We start from the raw sequence: 18,549 nt of genomic DNA on the forward strand, positions 1-18,549 counted from the left end.
TTCAACTTGTGTCCAGTCTGAGTTAACATGCCTTGGCAATCGGCAGCCCCGTTCATGCCTTTTTTTTTTCTTTTTTTTCCCACTATCCTTGCTATTGCAGTAGAGTTGAAGAGAAAGGTTAAAAAGCAAGATTCACATGTTAAGAGCTATTATATAATGAAAGGTAAACAAACGAGTAGAATCAGCAAAACCTTGATTTACAATTCATCAGCAGCCAACTGACACTGTGTTGCATCCTTTGGCAATAAGAAAAATTATTAATCCTAGCCTCACCAGTCAGTTGATTTATTTGAACATGTCTTGGGCAACCCATAATCTTTTCCTTGGACTTTCAGATGTTGCCGCCATAGATCATTATGCAATTTGTAGTGCAGAACCTGATCATATAAAACACAGTTGAGAGAGAGAGGGAGAGAGCCAAATGCATGCACCAACTGCGCAAGCAACTTAGACATGTCTAGGATGGTATGTTGTGTATGAACATGCAAGCTAAGCTCAAAAAATAATCACATAATTTGAACATGCAAGCTAAGCTCTGTTGCCCTTGTTCATGATATTCATATGCTTTGAAGAAATTAAACAACAATTTGTATGGCATTTGGTACAAAAACCCAGCAGTGTTTAACAGATTATTTTTATCAAGTAATCTGTTTATGTTTGAAAGCTAAGCTGATTGCAAATACTACACAGTTCAACTGGAACTGAGCAGTTAACAAGAACTACCTAAACTATATGAATTTTGAAGCAAGCAACCAGGAAACTAGTGTAAAAGGTTGTGTTCAATTTGAGTTGTGTTCTGCAACACCTCACGTGAGGAAATACGATCCTCTAATTACAAACCAAAATGTTCACCAATAAATCAAATGGACAATCACAAAAGTGTCACCAAGGACACACTCAAAAAAACCCACAAAGGGGTTCTCTACAATAAAGAATATAAAAAATATATTTTATCAATCACCAAAATGCAAAGAAATGCATTACAAATAATGAGGGGGTTCACCCCTATTTATACACGAGATATAGTCTCACATAGAACTGTTTTTTTTTTTGAAAGGCAAGCTGGGGTTAGGCAGACCCCCAGCAGTTATTATTCAATCGTACCACTGGGGTTTTGAACCTGCAACATCCCACCACAGGGAGACATGCACTGATAGCTCCTACCAACCAAGCAGATTGCCCGTTGGTCTCAAATAGAGCTGTTGGAACAGTCCAATGGCTACAAATAGAGCTGTTGGAACTGTTCCAACAGCTCTATTTGAGTAGTCAACTCTACGTTGACTAGTTTAAAAAGAACCTAATTAAAAAAGAAATAAAAAAATAATAATTACAACAAATAGTTACATCTAGTTACAATATTTACATATATAATATACATGTATACACATTTATATACGTATATATAGATACATGTATATCTATTGTAATTATATATATATATATATATATATATATATATATATATATATATATATATATATATATTTTAACACTCCCCTTCAAACTTATGATAAAATAACCGAAAGTTTGTTAAGAAGGAAGTGAAATCTAAGAGCAGAGAAAGGTTTGGTGAAAAAATTTGCCAATTGGAATTCTAATGTGACATATGGTAGATCAATGATGTCTTGAAGATACTCTTCTTGTACATAATGGCAATCCAACTCGATGTGCTTGGTTCTTTCATGAAATGTGTGGTTGCTAGCTAAGTAGATAGCACTCCAATTGTCGCAACACATCTTTGAACTATGTCACAGGGACTCGACCACCAGGGTGCCGCACCCACGTCACGTCGTGCGGTCAACCTGATGAAGTAAGCAGAATTACAAGCTTAAGATTCAAAAGCATCAACCAAGTCCAAGAGTGGGCAAATACAAAAGCACAATAAGCACATAAGCAAGAAGTCCACGATGGGACAATACAAAAAGCTTCAAAAGGCAATGCCAACAAGTAAAGAATAAATATTATTGGAGGAGGCTTGTAAATACATGAATAGAACAAAGGAGAACACTCCTTATTTATAAACAATAAAGGGAGAAAGAGAGACCCTTGGGAGCTCCCCTCATAGAGTCGTTGGGGAGTTCCCAAAAGTCATATTTATGACCGTTGGGGCCCCAATGACTCCATGAGTGCGGCCCCAAATGGTAATAAAGAAAGAGAATAAAAAAGTTTAAAAAATACATTAAAAGAAAATACAAAAACAAAACTAAGAAAATAGTTGTTTCTAGAAAACAACTATGATTACATGTGAAAAGATGAAAACGCCCCTATCGGGCAAACTAGAACCAAATGGATTATATATATATATATATATATATATATATATATATAAACACATGAACACTTAGATGATTCATGAAGAAGAAAGCAAGCTTGTGTTGCAATCTGATACCATGTGAAGAAATGCAATCCTCCAATTACGAACCAAAATGTCCACTAATAAATCAAATGGACAAGCACAAAAGTGTGACTAAAGACACATTCACAAAAACGCACAAAGGGGTTCTCCACAACAAAGAATATAAAAAATATATTTTATTAATCACCAAAATGCAAAGAAATGCATTACAAATAATGAGGGGGTTCACCCCTATTTATACACAAGAGGTAGTCTCAAATAGAGTTATTGTGACTTCCAATTGCTCTATTTGACTAGTCAACTCTATGTTGACTAGTCCAAAAAGAACCTAACTAAAAAAGAAAAGAAGAAAGAAAAAAGGGAAAAATAGTTACAACTAGTTACAATATTTACATATATAATATATATGTATACACATACGTATATACATATATTAATATGCATACTAGAGTCACTGATATCGCCGATATATTGAAAATATCATGATATTATTGGCTATTTCAAGGTAGCCGATAATATCAAAAATATATCGTGATATTTTCAATATATCGGCAAATTATATATCTCGCGATAATATCACAATATTAACGTGATAGATATCGCTATAGAGAACTGCGTCTGTTTTCAGTTTTTTCTTTTTAAAAAAAGCCCCAAATTTATTAAAGATAAAAATTTGAAAAAATCACTATATTTTTAAAAAAACGACCTTGGCCTCAAATTTTGGTTTGATTTGGCTCAAAAACCAAATCAAAGCGATGAGTTTTGCACATTTCGCGATTTTTTATTTAAATCGACCTTGGCCCTAGAATTTTTATTTATTTTTTTATATATTGCTGAGATATTTCCGAGATTTATCAACTTTTGAAAATCTCTCCGAGAAAAACCCTCGCCGAGAAATTACCTTTAACGATATAGTTGACTATGATGTATGCATACTTAAGTATGTATACATATATATATATTGTATATATAAATATTATATGTATATACATTTTAACACTTCACCTTGAGCAGTCTTGAGTGGATGTTAGAGATGTATGCTTAGACATCCAGCTCCATGACAGAGTTGAACATTTCTATGGCGCAGATAACTATTCTTTCTATATCTCACCTGTTCCATTTACGATGGTATCCATATGGATCTCTTTGTTTGAGATTCTAAAGTTCTAGTGGGCTCTATTATCTACATATCGATTATTATCTCCACTCACAATAGTCATATCAAAACAAAGAGGTCCTTAAAGTTCTGGAGGGTTCTATTGTCAATGCATATCAGTTATTAGCAATGCTCATAATATTTACATGAAAATAAAAAGAACAGAACCCTTGCAGTTTTTAATCAGTTGGTGATATAGTAAATATAACAGTAAAGCTAAATACCAAACTTAGAGAAGAAACTTTTGAATGTAAATTGAAAGCATGTTGGCAACCAACAGATATAGAATCTCAACTCTAAAGCTATGTCACCTGGACCGGTGCAGGTACGGGGGTACAACACAGCAATTCCAAAAAATGTGGGTACAGGGACACGGCTATATATATATATATATATATATATATATATATATATATATATATAGAAAATAAATTCAAAATAAACTGAATATAATCTAAATATATATGCTATATCTAAAATATATATTATATACTGAAAGTATAAAGTTATAAACTGAAAATATAATTATAAATTATAAATTAAATACAAACTTATATGTACGAAGGGTAAAATGGTGTGTCCGGTGTCTATGCGTGTCAACATGGGGATACGTGTGTCGACACGGGTACCAAAGAAAAAATGGAGTGTCCGGGTACCATAGCTCTAAAGAGATAATGATCCAATAATACTACAAAAGGAAGAAAAAAAAATGAACGAACCTGTATAAATGTAGAAAACACATCAGCTTCGCCCAGTTTTGAGAACTCCACAGACCAACTATCTACATGACCTTCCAACCTCTGCCGCTCGCTTTCAAGCAGAACAGAATCACGGTACAAGAACCTTTGCCACAGCTTGTGCACGTTTTTTAACTTGAATTCCATCTCTGTCTTATTAATAACCTGCAGGTATCACAAATTCAACTTTAAACTGAATTGTCACTTATGTGATCAGATCCCAACTCTACCTGAGTCTAGAATTGCAGGTTCATCAATAACTCAGCCATAGCATGGACTTTGGTTTCAATTAGCTTAGTGCACCTCAACACGAAAAATGAACGCTGAGTTGCACCTCACAGCAATGGAATACAGGAGCTCCCTTGATTTCAGGCCTATTTAAATCCTTAATCAGGTTTGATATTCAAACTTCAACATCAACCTTGATTGCTCCCTTCCCCACACAAAAAGGACTTTTTAAGAACTTATAGTTCCGAAATCAAGCATCAGGTAAAAGTTATTACCAGAAGATGAAAAAAAAAAAAGGATGAAAAGCTGGAAAAGAAAGAAGAAAATATAATTACCCGGAGGGTTTTGATTAAGATTGGAATCTTGTCCTCAGGAATGCGAACAGCAAAACTATCATAGTTGAACACATTCTCATATGGAAGAAAGATCCCATCCTGCAAGAATAGTCACTAGGATTGTTATGGCTACAGAATTCACAAGAAAAGACATGTTAAACAGTGGATAACACACTTAAATTTCTGCTGACCAAAAATAGTTATCTTATTATAAAAGGGGATGTTTTTAAAGGAAGCCTGAGCAAATAGATTCACACAACATAGCCATCCTGCCAGGTTCAAACAGTTATATTGCCCAAAAGAAGCTTTACCTGAATGATCACAGGAATACATCCATGCAGTACACTATCTTCCATCCGACCACTCCAACCATCTCCAGGAAATACACCACAGAAAATAGAACGAGACAAGTCTTCACCGTAACTATTTGTGCGTTCAGGAGTGACTACGACATCTGGTGAGTACTGCCTTCCAAGTTTGCCATCCTTGTTAGGGGTTGAGCCAAATTCAGAAGCAACCTTCTGTCTAATACCCATACTATATCTGAATTACAATAGACATGCCCTTTCCCTCAGCAATCAATGTAAAGACAGAAGAAAAAACTTCAAAGAAGGATTTCCAAATTAAAAAATGGTGGATTACGTACGAAGCTTCGGATCTTCCATTCTCATAAGCAGGCCCCAGATTTCCATTAAAATAAAAGAGTGTTTTGCGTTCTGCGAGAGGCCTGCATATTAGGAACAGCTCTGTAAATTCCTTTTTGAACTGTCATATTAATTTCTTATGTGACAAAAAGAAAACTGTTACTGAAAATGATGACTTTGCCCCAGAACTTTGAGCAAAATGATCCAACTCATGAATTGGGGAACACTTAAGTCAGGTTGGTTCAGAGTTACCAAACAACCTGGATGAACATGAGACAGTAAGGCTATGATGTTTCCCTAGGTCACCCACTGATGTAATTCTACCTCTCATTTGGATTCAGTGGCAATTCCTGGTATTTATACACTATTGACATACCTGGCCCATAATTTTAACTTTAGGGAGCTTGGATCAGGCCTTTTCCATGCAGGGAGAACAAGATCCTTATCTGGGTCAAAACATGGGTGGTCACCTCTTTTCTCTTTAGGAATTCGATCCCAGTTGTCAGCCCAATATGCTGTTGTTGACTGATTGTGCTTTATGTTTGTGTTTCCCCAGTGAACCAACATCATGCTATTCCATATCTCTTTAGGAGCATAGCAAGCACCTTCATCCCATGAAAAAGACTGCCTTCAGATAGAGGGAAGAGATCAGGTTACAAAAGGAGAACACAAAACAAAAATACATGACAGGGATTGCAGTACAGTTCCTTTAATTAGCAGCCAGGATGCTTCTTTATATCTTACCCATATATGATCTCTCCCAGATGAACGATTCCAATACGGGTATTGATCTGCAATATGTTCATATGCTTTCTTATAGAAGTCAAGAGTAAACGAACTCCTCAGTCCCATGTGGTCCTGAAATTATAGCAGCCGTTATGCTACCACTGGAGAAAACAACTCATATAAAAAATAGTAATAACAAAGCCAAACTGATGAAGGGCACAAGTAGCTTGAAGACTCATAGACATAAAGAACTAATGCATACTCAGAGAGAGATCCCACAAATTGGTCCCTTTGGCTTGTAAACAAAGAGGAGATGATTGGAACAAAGTAGTTTGTGGAGATGATAAAGAATGCCAAAAGGAAAGCAACTAGTAAGTGCATCATATATTACAAGGATGAGTGTCAGTACTGGGCTAGTGATCAGACTTTCAAACATCGTTGTAAGGGCCTGACCATTCAACAGCTGTTAGTTTCCTGCTTACAAGCAGTACTACTATGTTGGTTAGAATGAAGGGTCCAACACCTCAAATTCACAGCTTGTCTTAGAGAAAAATGAAAAGAGAAAAGGCAAGCCACTGATGACTTATATAAATATCCAACCTCGAAGAACAACTGATTTGTCTAGCTTCAATTTTTGTAAATTCTATTCAAAATTCTGCACAATAGATAATCCAAATGATGGTACTTATGTAGATGATAAAAATTTCATATGACAGCACTTACTACTTCAGGAATCAGCCACAATTGCTTGAAGCTTGAGATGGTACATCTCTAAACAATGCTACTATAAGAAGATTGACAGAAAATTTTCTTATGCAATGGCACAAGAGCACAACTGAAATGCAAATGCATGGGATGTTGAGGTACAAAAGTAACTATGTCATACCCACATACTCAGGTGGGGAGCATCATCTGCACGAGTAATTAGACAGGCATCCAGCACTGGGACAAAGAAAAAATCTGCCTCATCTCCATTTAGTGTTCGATAAGGGCTTGCTAGTATGCTTTCCAATAGTGCAATCTGGAAATATAACAAATCCAATTTATTGAAGATCTAAACAGGCTCTCCCTGGCATCACCTAAACCTTATATGAAATATACCTGTGAACCATACAATTGGTCTGTCCATATGGTTGCATTTTTTTCATCGTAGATTCTATTCACGCACTCAAACTTGAAATGTCGACCCTGCACTACAACAAATAAGAAATGTGATACAAAAAAATCACAAGATCGGTCATAAATAGGCAGCTACAAGTGATCGAGCACACCTCAAGGAGATGACCATTGAATTCTGGAGGCAAGTCATAGACATAAATAAGTGGCCTTTTCTTCTTCACCACAGCATTAATATTTACACTATGATTTTCCTTATCAGGCACAAGAACAGTTGCTGGTCGGAGCCATAGGGGCCATTCTTGCATAGCTGATGATACAGATGGGATGCTGCAATCTATTCCATACCAGCCATCGTGACACTGCAGCAGTATCCAAGTTTGTGATGTGTAGATGTTCCTAATAAGGGTTCTAATATCATTCAAAGCAAGCCATTCGGTAAAGGTAACAAGACTTGTGGACATATTTGATGGAAAAAGCATTAATGCAGCATGAAAGAAGCACAACACAAACTGGTTCAATAATCTCATTAGGATCAAAAAGCTCCACAAACCTAGAAAAATAGAAAGTGTATGCATCTCTAACCTCGCAAAAACCACCTCGACAATGTCCATGCCCTGAACACTGGTTAATACAACTACAAGCTGCTGGTATCTCACAAAATCTTCCCACAGTGCAGTCATATTTACAATCACATTCCTCTTTGAATTTGACCTTAGAAGCATATGCATCTTGAGGAACAACATTACACCAACCATGCCTGATGCTATCATTTGTAAATATGTTTTCAATGTCAGGCTTTGACCAGTTAGTCATCTTTGGAAGGCCAGGTTTCTCAGGTAAGCTGGAAAATAGATAAAACTTCAGAAATTCAAAGTTGATAAAGGGAACATCATATGGCAGACAAGGTAGAGACCATAAGCAAAACAACAAGCCTACTTCAGTTGAAATCCACATGCTTCTGCAACAGGACGATTTGGATATTTAGTTCCTTCTCCACAAAAGCACATCGCTCTTGTTGTATCACAATGAGCAGCGCATATGGAAACAACCCATAGCCCAAAAGGTCGCTCAGAAGAAGATTCATAGTTGCAGGGCAAGTGTAACCTCTCAGAGCATCCTTCCCCTATCATCACAAATGCCATTTCTCCAACTCAGTCAACACTTTTTCCTTTTTTTTTTTAAAGGGCAAAAAACTACATTGAAACTTTTAGAGTTTGATACTGAAGCAACATATATAGCTCATCATAACATAAAAATATGACAAAGGGTTTGCAAAATAAAGAGGATTTTGTACCTATTTTAAAAGTAGGAGCCATCAAAAGGAGGGGAAAAAATGAAACAGCTCATGCAGGTTAATTGAGCTCTTATGTGGAAATTCAATGCGTGTTACACATATCTACCTTTTCATGGCCATTTCTTCATCAATTTATTGACTTAATTAAGCAATACCATAGCTTTTCTTAATCATTACAGTACACCACCTATGCTGATGCATTATCGCTGACACAAACATCAGCGATAAATTGTATTTTAATATTTCTTTGATATTCTAACAAAGCAAGAAGTAGACAGGAAAACTGTGACATATTCAATTTGTCAACAATTTAAAAAATGTTTCATGACCGTCACATCAAAATAAAATTAGTAAGAATTTCAGCATCGATGCTTGTCATATCATTTTCGACAAGAAAAATGAATAAGTAAAACATGGTCCCCACTTGCTCATGGCAATTAGAGGAGAGAGCGACCACGGAAATTATAAATATTGTAGATTGGTCATGTATTTTGTTGCCTCATAAATGCAAATAACAAATGAAAATCAATGTTTATGTACTGACCAGCAAATCCATGGAAGCATCTGCATCTTCCCAAGTCATGGTTACAAACACCTTGACCACTGCAGTCATTTGTACAACTTTTCCTCCCTATACTCTGTGAACATACACAACACATTCAGATGAGCAAAAAGATGGGAGCAACAAAATAGAACTCCAAGTTGTCACAGAGCAAAATATACAACAATTCCTGAATTCAACTTGCCACAAATATTTTCTTTGCCCTGCCCTTCTATTAATACACAAAAATAGGACAGACCATTATCTGAGAAAAGAAATTCAACTACAAACACTCTACTGAAGAACGCCCACCATTCCGAAACACCACAAAGAACACCGTATACAGGGAAACGTCGATACCTCCTTGATCTCGACCGCCTCTCTGATCGAATCGCAACCCGAAAGCCATTTCCCTATCTCCGCCTTCCACGGGGCGTTGCGGTAACTCACTGCCCCATGAGCATCCGCCGGAAACCGATCAAAGGAATCGAAATTGGGCGCTTCACTCGATTTTCCTGCAACAGATTCGTTGCTCGGTGTACACGAATTCTGAATCTGTCGCGAGCTGAAATAATCAAGCGAAGAGGGGACAAAAGGGAAGAAGAACACATGGAACATGGAAATTAGCAGGATCAGTGACACGATTGCAGAAACTAGAGACCACGAACAATTCCATTTCTGAAAGGTCGACATCTCCCAAAGTCTCATTTTTTGGGGCATTAGAAAATCCAGGTTTCCTCTTTTGGGGTTTTCATAAAGGCCACCATCTAACCGATAGTGAAATTGTATGGTTTTTTTCTTGGTAGGTGCTGGTTAGATTGAAGAAAAAAACTGGCATTTCTGATGAAAATGGATGTTTAAGATCTAGAAACTGGAAATAAGGCAAAAAAACTTGAATGAACTTCGAAAATCAGAAAAGATTGTAGAAATCGTGCAAAAAGAGAGAATAATTCAGCATAAATCAACAAAAACTACAGAGAGAGAGAGAGAGAGAGAGAGAGAGAGAGAGAGAGAGAGAGCACTTTGAATAAGAAGAGGCATTTATATCGTTGGGGATACTGTGAGAGGAAAACATGGACCCACCAAAAAGAAAAAGTCACGATCGAGTTAATATCAATTTTTTCATGAGAAATTAGTTTCTGAATTAATGGACTAAGAATATTTTTCAGTTTCTGAATTAGTGGACAAAAAAACTCTCTTCTCCTCTAAAAAACAAAACCGTCTCTTATCAATGCTATACGTTTTATATTTACATTCTATACGTGAAAAAATATACGCAATACAGACGAAAAAGAAGATAATAAAAATAAGGAAGAAGGCCTTATGAGATGCATGTGCGCTACATTATTGCTATTGCTTGGTGTCACAAGTGTACTTACACAAAGCTCTCTCTCACTGGGTCAGAACCGAGAGGTGGGGGGTGTAAGTTTGGTGTGATCACATGAAATTCACTATATTCTACCCTTTATAAAGAAAATCTCATTTATTTTTTGTTTTGTTTTTTTGAAAAAACAACCAAAGTATGAGAAAGTGAATCTAATTTGCCTTTGTAAATGAGCATTTGTGTGAGAAGTAGAATTTCATAAGGCCTCATGAGATTGAAATTCTCATTAGATTTAGAAAGTGAATCTCATTTGTACAGTACCCCACTTGCCAAATGTAATTATTTTTTTATGCAGGTTTCTCTCTCTTGTGCCCTAAAGGCGTGGACCAACATATAGTTTGTTGACTTCACTTTTAGGGTTTGCTACGTGAAGCCCCACCCCCACATGATCCACTCATTATATAATGCTTTTAGAGAACCATCACGTGTCTCTTCTCCTTCTTTGATTGAAGTTGATGATAGTTTACTTACCCAATTCAAAGCATAATTTAGGTACCATACTTGAATGTTACAAGTCAATGACGTAACAAATTTAACCCACAACTATAATCAAATGGGGCCGAACATATTATATCTTACACACATGACCCACACTCGTTGGTAACTAAAATTTCAAACTACAAATTAATATTTTCGTTGAAAATTTGTTTTAGAGAGAAAACTTACTAGAAGCGACACGTCATGTAATATTTAATGGTGGATATAATTTGACCTCCAATCCAAGACTGACATATTATTTTAGGTTTTGAGTCTCAAAATAAGATTGAGATTCATATAAGGATCACTTTCAGATTTACATAATAAAAAACTCTTTCTGAAGTCAATCGGGGGTTTACATTTGGGTCTGGATTGAAAACCTGAACACTGCACTTTTTGCATGTAAAGTTCCTCTAAAAAAATAAACTTTTTGCCCACTTTTTTGGAAGACTGAGCTTCATCTGTTTTTTTTTTTTTTCTTTTCAAAGCTTTATTGTGAAAGACATGTTAAAAAAGGAGTTTTGCTAAGATTGGTTGCATCTCATGTGTGTAATCAGATGAGATTTAGAAGGTGAATCATTTGAACAGTATACCAAAAACAATTAAACATAAAACTTATTTTGGCACAGTACTCCAAAACAAAACCACGTAACCTCAAAAATGAAATTTTAAAGGTGAATCTTCTTTTAACAGTATTTTCAACGTAAAATCAATAATAAAAGGGATATTGACCTTTGGCTTCCCTTCTCGCTCAACCCCAAGCCCTTAGTTTGTTCGGTAGATAACCACCAACCCTCTAACGTCTTGGCTTCCATCAACCAGGGTAATGTCCGAGATCAACGGACACGACTGTTCATCCCAGACTCGAGCTACAAGGCGCTCATACACCCTTTGCAATGGATCATTTTTGCAGGATTTAGAGGTAGATAGAGTACTAAAAGCTTGGAATATTCGTATGCTTTTGCCCGTCTTCAAGCTCTCTAGCCAAGCATACCAGGGATTAAGTTTTATACTTTCAGAGAGGTTATTCATCATTTGGTTGAATAGCGAAGAGGAATATCATTTCGTTGCAAAAAGTGGTGCATGAAAGGTGGGCGGACGTACCCTCAGTCATCACCACTAGATGGCAGCTGAAGTTGATGGCATCGCTAGGTGTTCCAACTTGGATCCAACTCCTAAATTTCTCCCTGGAGCTATGGTCAACTAATTTTTTTTAAGGTGTTGCAGAGTACTTGCAGGAAGAACTACTAGCAATGGAAATCTCACCAAGGCTAAACCAAGAGTGATGTTTGTTTGTTCATATTAAGATCGAGGTACCCTTAGCTTAAATCCTCTTTCCTTGATAGAAGTTAAGATAGAGAATGGGAGGATTTTTCAGCAAGAGGTTGAATACGACGATCGTATTCGTTATTGCTCTATCTAATCATCGTTGTCCCACTTTTCAGACAAATGCCCTACCCAAGCTATGGTTGACTCTCAGTTAAGGGAGATGGATGGAGTAAAGTTAGAGTCTCTCGTCACAGAAATCAGCCAAAACCCCAACTTCAACTCGCTAATCCCTTTAAATCATTTGCCCTGGCATCCGAAGAGACAATCTTATGCCTTGCTACCCAACCCATCCCTTCTTCCTCCAGGGGATGTTTGAAAGTCCAAACGAGAGAGACTTTTTTTTGGCTGAAAGAGTTTTTCTAAGTACATTTTTTCATAAAAAGCATTCATATCCACGAAGTGGTGGAAGAGAGAAAATTTTATTTTTACACTACCCACCATCCCATCTCTGCCACATCTCACTATTATAACCATCCACCATTTTCTCATGCTATACAAACAAGAGAAAAACTTTCTTTTGGAGACTCGTATAAAAAAACTCTTGTAGGCAAAACTTTCTTTTCTTATAAGAGTTTCTCTCTCTTCCAAACGTGCCCCTAATTATTGGAATAAAGCAAAGATATATGCAGCAACAATATAAAATATTAACTTAATAATGGAGTAAAATGTTGAAAATCTTTAACACAAAGTAAAAGCAAAAAGGTGAGAGATTATACATCTCGTACAACCTCCAAGACTCTCTTTTTATAGCTAAAAAGGTAAACCTATAACTGCCACTTCCTCATTAATAGCCACTATCATGACCTATTATAACACATGAATTACATAACTTACTCCTTAAGTTTAGGAACCACTACTCAATCGTGGATTCCAAAACGTCTCTAACGCATACCCACTAACCCATGACTTATGGTTACCCATTCACGTAACCCCCTTTTGCATCATATTCCATCACTCTCCCTTGATGCAAAACTCGATACACCTAAAGTGGATCTGAATTTCACAAACTTTGAATAGCTAAGTGCTTTTGTAAATCCATCTGCAATTTAGTCATTTGTAGAGCAATATTTCATTGTTACAGCTCCATCGACAACAACTTGTCTGATAAAATGATGGTGCAACTCAATATGTTTGGTTCGTCCATAGAACACAGGATTCTTTGTCATGACAATGGTTGCTTGATTGTCACAGTAAAGTTCTGTTGCATTCGCCTGTTCTTGATGCAAGTCCACCAAAATTCTTCTTATCCAAATAGCTTGACATACAGTTGCATTCGCAGCAACATACTCTGCTTCTGAAGATGAAAGTGCCATTGTTGCTTGTTTCTTTGACATCCATGACACAACTCCTGATCCAAGATTAAAGCTGAATTCACTTGTGCTTTTCCTGTCATCTACAAAACTAGCCCAATCACTATCAGTAAAGCCAGTTAATTTAAACTCTGGATTTGATTTGTACCAAATCACATAATTAGTGGTTGCTCAAATATAATGAAGGATCCGTTTTGCTGCTCCAAGATGATGTATCGTTGGACACTGCATAAACCTTGAAATTAGGCCAACAGGAAACACGATATCTGGACGAGTCTATGTAAGATACATTAGCCTTCCAACTAAACTTCTATACAACCATTCATCAGCCTTCATAGTACCATCATGTACTGATAATTTCTCATTAGTATTCATGGGAGTGGAACACGGCTTGCACGACACCATTTTAAACTTCTCAAGTAAGTCTAAGCATATTTTTTTTGAGAAATAAAAATACTTGCAATTGTGTTAATGCCTATTTCATGATTTGAGACATATTTGTGTTTATGTAGTTTATACAACCTACTGGGGTTGTGGTTTGACGCTCCTACTTCAACGGCGTTAGACAGATGATCGCGTTCTTCTTTCCTGGAGAATCTAGCATAAAATTTGGGTTGCTTTGTCTTTTGTTTATTGAAATATAAACTCTAAATTATTTAAGCATGAAATGATATTAAATTTGGGAGTTATTGCTTAGTATTAGTATATGTGGAGTTGAGTTATTATAACCCCCCCAAAGTTGCATCGAATTTCAAAAGATTTTATTTCACTATGTTATTGGTGTTTAAAAAAAAATAAAAAATTCTGATATAATTTTGGGGCGTTATAGTAGGAATTTGTCATCCAATAAGTGTTGTGGCAGAATCCTAGCTGAGTTGGGGCACATTATCAATATTGACACTTTGTTACATTTTTCTTTTCATTTTGTAATGGTTATTTATATTGTTTTGTGGTTTTTCCCTCCACTTGATTTACTAATTTTTTTTTAAGGTATCTCTCTAATGACTTTTTCAGAAAAAATCAGAGTCGGTTGGTGAGATTGAACACATTAGGGCACGTTTGATGCACCGTCCCCTACCCAAAATGGGACGTTTTGGCTGCGAGGGATGGTGAAATCATCAAACAGTGAATGGGGGCATCCACCACGTTCATTTTTGGGTGTTCTTTTTGTTCGACCCCCTTGTTACAAAAATAACAAGGATGGGAGGAACAAGAAAAAAAAACTTACCTCGATGGGAGTGCCCAACAAGGGTCTCTCTTTCTTGTGCAGTGGCTAGCCAATGGAAGAACTCAAAACCAAATGTAGAGATAATGGTGGCTCCTCGAGCTAAGGCTCTTCCCACCCAAAGATGACTACTTGAATTCAATATTCCATCACCAAGCTGAAGGGAGACTCCCACCATGCTCACCCAAGATGTCCACGGTTGCTCCATTCCCAACCAAAGACAGTCTCCTCCTCCACCATCCATCCATGGTATGATGAGACCCATGTCCCTTCTCTCCATTTCTCCTTTTGTCTTGAGACACACGAAAACCCAATGCTTTTATTCATCATCTGCTCATAATATGAAATCTATGAGCTCAATTGTTAGTTTCTACATATTATCTAAGACCTATAAATAGTTCTTTGAAACACCCACTCTGAGAAAAGCAAGGATAGATGATATATTTCATCAATGGATGGATGAAATGCCCACCAAGTGTTTGATGAAAAATGAATGATTAGATTTGTTTAGACAAATGTGGAGAAGTGGTGTGAGGCCTAATCAATTTGTTTTTGCATTGTTTTAAATGGATTTTTGGTGACTGGATTGGTCTCACATTCTCTCTCTCGACAAGACTTTTTTCTCTGTCTCTCCCCCTTCTTCTTCTTCTTCATCATCATCATCTTCTTCTTCTTGATTTGGGTTGTTTTTCTTTAATTAGGTTCTCTTTTTTATTTCTTATTTTTATTTTCTCTAATTAGGTTCTTTTTCTTCTCATTTTATTTTATTTTATTAGGTTTGATTTTCATTGATTAGGGGTTTCTTTTTTATTTTTATTGATTAGGTCTTTTTTCTTTGATTTTCTTTAAATAGGAATTTGAATCAAATATGTATAAAACTATGAATATGATTTATTTTCTTGCATTCTTGTTTTTTAGTTTATATATAAAATGAATATGAATATGAATATGCATTTTAGGGTTTTTGGTTTGTATCTAAAAAAATATAAATTCTTATTTTTATTTGCATTGATTTTCATTGATTAGGGAGGTTATTTATTTGGTTTTTGGTTTGTATATAAAATGAATATGCATATGCATTTTAGGGTTTTTGGTTTGTCTAACATTAAAATCTATAATAAACATGTTAAAACACTTGTATAGTTGGGCAAAAATCCATATCGAGATCCATATTCGGGAAAAAAAACCATATTTGAAAAAAAATACATATTTGGGACAAGAAACCAAATCAAGATCCATATTCGAGACAAAAATCCATATTTGGGGCAAAAATCCAATTCAAGATCCATATTCGGGGCATAAAACCATGGTTTTAGACATACATTAGTAATTAGATCTATATCCGGTCCAAAAAACCATAGTAAACTTGTTAAAACATGTAAAATGGTGGATGGATAGGGTCATACGATCCAAAATAAAGTAATCTGACCCATTATCCATGATTGTCCAAGTTGTCTGCACATCATCATCAAACAACAAACATTTGAAACACAACATCCTAGTATGGTTCAAACAAACATTGGACTTGGTACAGTTGTACGGAACAAACAAAACCAGTGTTTTGTTCATTTGGTTCTTCTATTCCTTAATTTCATGGACAAGCCATCAAACATGCCCTTATAGAACTGTAAGCCTATGTTATGCTGAATTTTCTGTTACTGACCAATTGGTTGTACTCATTTCTGTGGTTACTATTTCTTTCAAAAAAAAATTATGCTTACTATCTAAGAAGTCCATGCTTGATGCTCCTTGTACTTGAGCTAAAACCATTTTGACCAATTCTATCATAATTTGGGAATCTTACAAGTCTTAAGTTGTGTAAGTTGGTTGTCCATGTTTGTCTTTTTGTGGATTCCTAATTGAAAACAATGCCCTCCTATAGTGGATAGTTGTAATGTTATCATGAAAGAATGGATCTGACATTTTTTCCTACTTGGAAGATGACTATTGCGATATCAATCGAAGATGTTTGCAAGGAGATGAAAATATATATCCAAAGCTTTATATGGGCATAAACATTTGCTAAAGTTTTATGATACTTGTGAAGATGCCAATAATGTGTACAATATTATGAAGTTCACTCTCTTATCTTTTGTCTTGAGTTTCCTAAAAGCATATGATATTGCCCTTGATTGTTTCTTCCGAATTGCTTTCTTAATTTTCCCTTCCAAGAGATATAATTGCTTGTGTTCTTTTGAGCTTCTAGAAATGATTCATGTAATTGATGTTTTCCGATTCTTCATATTTATTTGTGTATCATATTTTGGCATTCTTCTTCATCTTAAAATTTATGGTTTCTCTCAAGTTTTGATTATCACTCTATAGCTTTTCTTTATGAATTTATGTTATGATATTTGAAAAACATGAATTCGATAGGCTTATAACATGTCTTATATTTATAACATTATGGCACCTCATGGTTGCGCTATTTTGCTAAAATTAACCAAACATATTTTATTTTTAGATTATGTGAGGGTGGCAAGCTTTTGGATAGGTTCCTATCTAGCTTTGTATTTTTCTTTTTTAAAGCATTTCAACATGAATAACCACTTTATGTTTCATATCCCAAAATGGTGCCTACAAACTAATTTTATGAATAATATCCCCTTCTGTATAGATGGCAAATTTAGTGTATCATGTATGTGTTTCTTATAATATCCAAACACAAAAAGTGTACATGAAGACGCCATAGAGTGCGCGTGCGGGTGCTTGGCGTTTTCCTCAGCCAATCGACGCCCACGATAAGCCCAAGTCTAAGGTCGATTATGAGCAGGACCCTAAACCCACTGAACTGAATGTAGGCTAGGCTGAGGCTGATACTGTATGGCAATAGTTTCTCATCGTTCATTGCAATCAGCCACCCCTTTATATAGTGGAGGAGGGAGAGGAGGTACAGTGAATGTGGAACGTAACCTCCTTTCTTATGACATTAACTACCCTCTACTATCATACCCACTAAGTTTTAATGTCAAACCAGGTTACTCAATGGGTTGGACCCGATCCATATGTCCAACATTCTCCCACTTGACCCATTGACATAAAAAGTGCACTAAATCGAGGTTTAAACCATTATCTCAATTTAATTCTTTATGTGGGTTTACATGCTACCCTTTATCACAAGGATGAATCATATGAGTCATGGAGATGAACACTCCTTTATAAAATGTCATATTTCATATTCTATACTACAATTCTCCTTTAGTGCTTTAGCATGTTAAAATTGCCTTTATGAATAGGTTGGTCTCTTATCTATTCTATTGGTCCTTTAATATTGTTATTTTGTTATTCTCTTTAACCCATATGAGAGATCATGTATGCAAAATCAACAATACATAAAACCATAGAGAATCAAATTCATATACACAAATATGGTCACATAATGTATTGTCATACATTAAAAGGAATAAAAAAGACCCATCCCCTTTACATATTGAAAATACAATCTCGGTGCTAGCCCTTTAGTAAAGAGATCCACAGTTATTTCCTTCGTCTCAATTGTATCAATACATACCAGATGATTCTCAGACCTTTCTTTAACAACAAAATATTTTAACTTCATGTGTTGACACGATGTTGAGCTCATGTTGTTATTTAAAAAAGACACAGCTGCTTCATTATCACAAAAGATTTTTAGTGGTCTCTCAATAGAGTCCATAATACCAAGACTCATAATGAAGTTTCTTATCCA

General features: G+C 35.8%; 1 protein-coding gene across 1 annotated transcript; it reads right to left on the reverse strand.

Annotated features, from left to right (window-relative positions):
• Nucleotides 1–131: 131 nt before the first annotated feature.
• On the reverse strand, nt 132–9,993 carry LOC149815985 (exostosin family protein). The gene is made up of 14 exons (XM_089989231.1): nt 9,497–9,993; nt 9,140–9,233; nt 8,238–8,424; nt 7,884–8,142; nt 7,454–7,660; nt 7,284–7,370; nt 7,069–7,203; nt 6,201–6,314; nt 5,833–6,080; nt 5,459–5,539; nt 5,124–5,355; nt 4,813–4,911; nt 4,232–4,414; nt 132–377 (listed from the first exon to the last, which is right to left on the reverse strand). Exons 1-14 carry the CDS (start codon nt 9,854–9,856, stop codon nt 270–272), a joined length of 2,394 nt encoding a protein of 797 aa, XP_089845357.1. The 5' UTR covers nt 9,857–9,993; the 3' UTR covers nt 132–269.
• Between the last annotated feature and the right edge of the window lie 8,556 nt (nt 9,994–18,549).

This window comes from Nuphar pumila, chromosome 15 (assembly GCF_984573655.1).
Source record: "Nuphar pumila chromosome 15, dmNupPumi1.hap1.1, whole genome shotgun sequence".
In the NCBI taxonomy this organism is placed as follows: domain Eukaryota; kingdom Viridiplantae; phylum Streptophyta; class Magnoliopsida; order Nymphaeales; family Nymphaeaceae; genus Nuphar; species Nuphar pumila.